Source organism: Acyrthosiphon pisum, chromosome A2, assembly GCF_005508785.2.
Source record: "Acyrthosiphon pisum isolate AL4f chromosome A2, pea_aphid_22Mar2018_4r6ur, whole genome shotgun sequence".
Taxonomy (NCBI): domain Eukaryota; kingdom Metazoa; phylum Arthropoda; class Insecta; order Hemiptera; family Aphididae; genus Acyrthosiphon; species Acyrthosiphon pisum.
In genome coordinates, this window is record NC_042495.1 from 16986880 (window position 1) to 16994500 (window position 7621).

The 7621-nt window shown below is 31.4% G+C and overlaps 2 protein-coding genes across 3 annotated transcripts in view; one reads left to right on the top strand and one right to left on the bottom strand.

The window, feature by feature from the left end:
• The window catches only part of LOC100568596 (protein BCCIP homolog), a 10470-nt gene extending 7194 nt beyond the window's left edge, over positions 1 to 3276 (bottom strand). Inside the window, exons 1-3 of one of the 2 annotated variants that reach the window (XM_003246274.4) lie at positions 3236 to 3276; positions 2799 to 2953; positions 1464 to 1622 (exon numbers count right to left, since the gene is read on the bottom strand). In XM_003246274.4, coding sequence (XP_003246322.1) covers positions 1464 to 1622; positions 2799 to 2882 — 243 coding nt within the window. In that variant the 5' untranslated portion in view covers positions 2883 to 2953; positions 3236 to 3276. Of the gene's footprint in view, positions 1 to 1463; positions 1623 to 2798; positions 3126 to 3235 lie in introns of those variants that run through there. The other variant, XM_029490174.1, reaches the window with a different exon arrangement.
• Positions 3277 to 3390: 114 nt separating this feature from the next.
• Positions 3391 to 7621, top strand: part of LOC100161107 (E3 SUMO-protein ligase PIAS2-like) — a 5329-nt gene continuing 1098 nt past the window's right edge. The window contains exons 1-2 of the mRNA XM_001950630.5: positions 3391 to 3847; positions 6896 to 7618. Of these exons, the coding sequence (XP_001950665.2) occupies positions 6904 to 7618 (715 nt within the window). The 5' untranslated portion in view covers positions 3391 to 3847; positions 6896 to 6903. The remainder of the gene's footprint in view (positions 3848 to 6895; positions 7619 to 7621) is intronic.

Consider the following 7621-nt stretch of genomic DNA (forward strand, 5'->3'; position numbering starts at 1 on the left):
TATTTCGTCTGGTAGTGATCTCCAAGTGGATAGGTAGGTTATATTTTATTAAATTATTTGGTTGAGTTCTTTAATGTTTTGACGACTTTAAAAAAATTATATTTTTAAATAGTTTGCTTTAAATATCATAATTGTAGTATGAACATAGAAACTAAGAAGCATAGAACTAACTTGGATTGAAAACTTTCAACAATATGTAATTTTTTCACAAAATTGTAAGATTTTTAACGATAATTAATCTGAAAACGCCTTATCTGTTCTCATAATTTTAAATGAATCAATGACACTATTAATAATAATTTCGGTCTTCCCAGATGTAGTCATTTTGGACTGTAATTTATAGTACTGTACCGAGTATGTCTATAGCTCCTAACAAATCTCTTATAATAATTACTAAAATTATAAATTTACATTTTGTTATTTAAGATTATTATATAAGAATAATATAATATATCTAATCAGAATGCAAGAATGCGGGTGTTTAAAGTTAAGTGAGGGCGGGGGTTGTTTAAGTACCCCCCAACACCACCATAGTTAGAGCCACCCTTGCCAGTAAACACAAATCATATATAACCAGGATACATGGCCATTGTAAATTGTAACATAGAAGACAATGAACATGCTTACAAAGCTGCCAAACTAGCTCATTTAACCAACAATCCTCTTACATCCACAGACTTCTCATACCAGAATATTAAAAGAATTATAGCCAAAGACACACATGAGTAATGTGACATGACCAATTAGAAAATATATGGGTAAACGTAAAACTATCCACCAAATTACACGAGATCAAAAGAACCACCTTCCTTTCCCTTTCTTCGAAAACATCACCAGAAAACATGGGACTTCCGTCTCTCGCCTCAGGATAGGGCATACCCACATCACTCATTAAAACCTCATGAAGAGCGAACTTCCAGTTTGTTATCAAACACATACTCAAAGAATGCCGGGCTATGAAAACGAAAGGAGAGGATCAGGCCTTCCAGATCAGCATTCTGATCCGTGCAATGTCAATCCTACCTTAGAATTAATTTACAACTCAAAACTAATTAGCAAAATCTAATTAAATTTAACACACTAACTATTTTAATAATATGTATTAATATAGAATAATATGTAGTAATATAGAATAATGTACTATAATGTATGAAAAATCCAACAAGAGGGGCCCCTGAAATCTGTTCTAATAAATAAAAAATAAACTTTAAATTTTAAAGGTTAAGTGTCTTTTACTGAAGAGGACGCCACACTCGCATGTGTTGTATCAGTCTTACAAACATACAACATAGCACATTTACAGATAATGTTTTTGGTTTTAAGTTTTATAATAGGTCAATTCATCATATCATTAAAGGTTATTACATAAAATTGGAATGGCTGAACACAAATTTGCTGTTTTTCTTTTTATGTGAGACAATTAATACTGGGGTGGCGTTCTCATGAACTATTAAACTATATACCTTTATAATAACTGAGCCAATTTTGTGCTGATTAATCAGTAACAAAGTCATATCAGACAGGTTTACTGGGGCTTTTAAGAACAGTTGTTGTAATAACTGTTTGATATTATGAAAATCTGTGATTTCTAGACTGCGGCCCACAAATTCAACATCAATTAACTGAAATAAAAATAAACACAATCAGTGAATGCCATAACATACAAAATGAGATACATGTGTATGGTGGTAATATTATTGACAATATTTCAATAATCAACTTTCTATCAACACAGAACTAAAATCGGCTTAAAAATTTTACTACCTATATGATCAGAAATATGTATTGTCACATAATCAATATTGTTCTCAAAAATGATATGTAGCAACGGATAATAATATTGAAACTGCATTATGAGTAGGATCGAGTAAAATATTATAAATGTTATGTAATAAAAATATTTTTGTGAACCAACTCATCTCAGATAATTATACCCAGTGGTTATATAAATTTGGCCTGAAAAACCAGCAACCTGTAAATAGGCCAATAATTGTACATTATTGTACACTCGAGGACCCAGATCTTAGCATAATTAACATTAACTGATGAATAAACTTTTTATAAGATACCAAAGGTTCTTACAAAGGTATCGGAACAAATCTACTTTACCGGACACCCTTTTTTTTCAATTTTTTTTTTTTTAAATACGTGTTTTTTATGCTGAATTCAAAACTGTTTGAAAAAATTCCCACAAACTTACCGTTCAAAAGTTATGGCAATTCAAAGTTGCAGTGATTACGCGTGAGTCGGCACTCGTCGCTACGCTCCTCGGCGCCGTCGCTCCGCTCCGCAAATCGAAAATATCCCCCGATTTTTTTGTGTAAAACCACCTCAGGTGAACCTCGGTTTTCCTCAAAATTATTTCTAAGTAAAAGTATTGCTGGCGTGGTCACTCGCTCGTCGGTAATCCATTCAAAAGTATTGTGAATTTGATAATATCCGACAACTTTGAATTGCCATAACTTTTGAACGATAAGTTTGCGGGAATTTTTTTAAACAGTTTTGAATTCAGCATAAAAACCACGTATTTAAAAAAAAAGGGTGTCCGGTAAAGTAGATTTATACCAAGGTATCAAAGGTACCAAAGGTATCTTTGATCTATGGTTGAAATATTATTATTTGTTGCTTACAACTAAATCTGAGTTCTTTTGTCGAAAATTGTTTGATACAAATCATCTACAATCGACCTTATTACCCCCTGTGTACCTCTGGAACATTATAATGAAATATTATATTATATGGATTCGGTTCTACGATTTAATATTTTCGACGGGATTGTTAATAAATGTATACTCAACCATTTCCGTGACAAGATCGTCGGGACCTGTGCGGCTCGGGTCGAATGCCTCAGCTAGTGCATCTCGTTTCCTTGCCGGTTCCATGGTCGTGATACAATATGTTTCTTCCAACTGGATTGCGTATTTCGCTTGAAATGACTATAGTTTTACGGTAACTGTTTGGAATAAAAGTAGGGTGTAGCCAAATACTGTAAACTATCATGTATTCATATTGTGTAGCCAGTCTGCCAGTGTACTGTACTGTACGTACACTGTTTGTTGTTACTTGTTACTGCTTATAATCATGGATTCAAAAATTAATAACAGATATCAGTTGTCAGTCATCACTGACTATAATTTGATAACAAAAGAATCTCAACTAAAATTGATAGGACATAAGAACTTATCACAAGAAAATTTAGTGATACATTGTATAATAGACTATGGTGGTTACTTACCATCATGACAAAATATTATGTTATGTCATCGGATAACATGACCAGCGTCCAAGGGTCCAACAATCTCATAACTACGTCATAAGTGTCTCACGCGGCTCACACAAAGCGTCCCTCATAATCGTACGCCATAAGGCGGGGTTTCACTATAATACAGGTTTGCCGTGTACACGAAAAATGTCCAACAACACGGTATCGTGGTTAATCGTGTGGTAACTTAAACTAACCAACCAACCACAGCAAAGGATTTGTATGCACGCACACAAGTACGTGTAAAGTGAAAACCCGACGCAGCATCCCTTGACTAAATTTTTGTTGCTTGTTTGTAGATAATTGTATATTGTTATTAATCATCGTAACGACGGACGTGATTTCACGTCCAATTCGGCGTTCCACAGCAAACATTCTAGCAGCGACAACCGCTTTTCTGTACATCACACTTTGTGTCTCGGTGCTACACCAAAATCAAAGTTTTCATCAGAAGTGAAGCGTCTTGGTCAAATGGTAGTCGGCTCGTCGTGTTAAAGCTTTCAACGACAATCACCACCGTATTGATTATTCAAATTAATTTTGACGTACAGTTCAATTTAAAGAAAAATAGAAATACTATTACAGGTAATTTTTGATACTTTCTAAATATTTCAATACAATTCTCGAAATCATAATAGGACATTGGTATAAATTCTATTTAGTACCAGTGATAATTTTTGATTTTTTGGTTTCTTAACATAAGTATAGAACACCTTATACCACTGTTGTGTCCGTCCTTTAGTTACCTATACAGAGTTATGATTGTTGATGTTAAGATAGTTATTTATTGTCCGTAGTTACTGTACATAGTTACAATTGTTTGTAATAAGATATTTAATTACTGTTTGTAGCTACTGGTATATAGTTACTACCCCTTGTTGAATATTACGCTGTAATGGTCACGATTCAATTTTAAATATATATGGCGATGGTTACAAAGGTTGTGTGACAACCATGGAAAATAAATAAACAACAAATCGATTTGTTCGTACTTGTTTGTTTATTATTGATTGTATTACCAACTCGCAAAGTAAATTTTTTAGCAAAACCATTAATATTAATGGTCAGTAAGGGCTACGATTAAACCGAATATTAATTCCATTTAAATACTTAAATAAAATATGCCAAAAGCTAAATTATCAGTTATTCAGTTAGGAGAAAAGAAGAGAAAATTAAGGGAATATGATAAAGAAAGAAAATGTTATAAAAGAAGCGATACAAAAATTTTATGTAGGGAAGATATACAGCGTGCTAAGAAAGGCGCAGGGAAGAACAAGACCGTAACGGAATATAGAACTACTACATTTAAACTACATTTAAATACCAGGAATTTAGTATGCCTGCAGAGTTAGCTTTCTTAACTTGTTGCTCATATTTAAATTGGAAGTAATAATTGGCCGTTTCACACTAAAATTGCTTTTTTTAGGTACTTCAAGGTAAATTATGTGTGCGGACAATTAGGTATACCAAAAAGAATGTTTTCCAAAAAATCTTGTAGCCTCAATAAAAATGTTGAAAAACAAGGTACTTACTTTTTTTTTTGACAGAAAAAAAAGCACGCTGCTCGATATTTTCCAGTTCGAAGACAATTTAGGAATCATTAATATGTATTAATATGTAACCATTAATTGTATATATAGTTACCTAGTGAGAATTAGATAAATTTCAAATCTATCGCATTACCAATCGGCTAGAAAATAAAAATATCTGTATCTAGCCCAAAAAAAAACTTACTTCTGAAGTTATATTTACACAGCAACATATTATTTTGCATAATATTGTATGTAGAATGAGTAATAAGTGTAAAATATTTTAAATAACGGGAATTGTTAACAAAGTAATAAATGATTTAAAATTGAGTTTGATGTTACATCATACAATCTTTATGTTAAGAAATCTATATTTTGTACGCTAAAAAGAATGCATAATCCTACACATGCATCCCTATTGGTTTTAATCTATAATTTATTTTATTTATAGAAATATCAAATGTAACAGAGTATGGTAAATGAGGAGTACTGCCTTTGTTTTGTGGTTGGCCCAACATATTATATATAATAATATAATAGGTATATATAATAAACTACATGTCTATGATATATTAATATAATAATATGTATACAGAGTGTATTTTATGTCATTGTACACAGGATTTTTTAATGATTATGAAAGAATGATATGGAATTTTGCTAAAACGAAAAAAGATGCGTTTCTTTATTTTTAACAGGCAATTTTTAAACAAACAGGTGTACCAATAGCAAAATCAACTTAATTTTTCAAATTGTAACCACTATATTTTTTATGGATTCTCGTAAAGCTTTTTTTCTAAAAATGTTGATAGTCAAATCATTATTTTGGGTTCGCTAGGTTATTAACTATGGTCCTCCAAAGATTAGTAAAATATGCATTAATACTTTTAATTGAAATAATTTGTATAGATTTAATTTACAAGAGCTAAATAATTTTTTCTTATAACTACTTTTTGATACACTTTTAATAGTTGAATCGGTAATCTAATGACACGCTCGAAAAAAAAAAAAATTACACAAACAAAATTGTTGGCAAACATTGTTCATTATTTTTTTTTTTTAACATACTATCATAAAAAATCAGTATTATAATCGTAATTAATTACTTTACATTTTTTTCATCACAGTTACTTTTTTTACAAACCTTAAATTTTGATTCTTTATTAGGTGGCTAGGTTATAATGGTAAATTGGTTCAAACTATGGGTTAAATTTCAAGCTTATACCACTAAAAAAAGATCACCACAAAACATTGCACTTTTTTTATTATATAATTTTTTTTAACCCCCATACATAGGTATCTAAGACATATTATAATGTCAATAATCGAATACCATATACCAATTTACCATCATTAGTTTTAGCTATTTGAAGACCCATCCAAGGTGGCTTTATGTTATAAGCCAAGGGGTGTTCTCTATTTTAATTGTCCGAGCGAAGGCAGCAAGCGAGTCACCATGCCAGTGTATATGTATTTTTAATAATTTTTTTTTAACTCCGAGGCCCACCCAAGTTAGTTTTACATAACAAATCGGGGGAGGTTTACGATTTTAATTAACCTAATGACCGCAGCGAGTAAGTGATAACGACAGGTGTATATGAAAACACTATAAATTTAAATTAGGTGTAACTTTAAAACAAATTCTGACTTCATTGTCGCTTTTGCATGATTAACAACAATGTGTATATAATAATATTTCGACTAAGTCAAAAATTTGTTTATTATTTTTATATCCTTCATTAGGTAATGTGTTGTAGAAATAAAATGATTCACTGATTGTACAAATTGTGAATTTACCATCATTCTTAACTGCGCGTGGCAGTAAAGTACAGTGTTCTTGTATACGTATAAACAGAAAATCGCAAACTTTGAAAGTTCTAGTTAGGTTATTTGGTTACCAAAATTTAAATTTATTATGTGAATCTAAAAAGGTTACATAAAAATCCATACATATTCTATTTTAAAGATGATAAAATACGTGTTATACATATTATAAATATTACACATATTTTTATTATGTGATTATTATAACTATTTATAACTATACATTTACTTGATAAAAAAGAACTAATTAAATTATTATTATTTTTATTTATTTTTTTAGTGATCATAATGACCAACCATGATGAAGATTATAAAAACATGCTGGCTAGTTTCCGGACTACCGACTTGCAAACATTATTGGTAGCTTTTGGTCGAAATAAAACAGGACGAAAATCTGACTTAAAAGATCGGGCACTTGAGTTATTAAGAACTAGCCAAGTTGGCTTTAACCACGCGGCATATAGAGCAAAAATATATGAAATATATCGTTCCATACAAATAGATTCGCCTAATAATAATGATATGATGCGCAGCTTATTACAAACCCAACAGACACAAATGACGGCCATGGGGCAGATACAGGCTCCACAACAAAGAATGTACCAACCTCCACCACAATATCCTCAACAGCCAATGCATATGACCCGAGCTGGGTTACCACAGGTTATGCCACAAATTCAAAGAGGCATTAATTATAGTAATTCAATTGGAGCAAATACTATGGCTAACAATAACATCCAATATATAGCAGGCAGTTATCAGCCTTCTGGACCTCGTTCTATTACATCATCTAATTTGTCCTCAAGTCAACAAATGAATGTGGTCTCACAAGATCCATTGAGATATGATACGGGAAGAATGCCAGTTGGAAATAATTTGTATACTCCATCTCCTGAAACTGTAGCCCTAATCAAGTTCAAAAAGTTACCATTTTATGAAGTAATTGACGAAGTTATAAAGCCAACTTTTCTAGCCGGCACGGAGAAATGTACATTACAAAACTGTC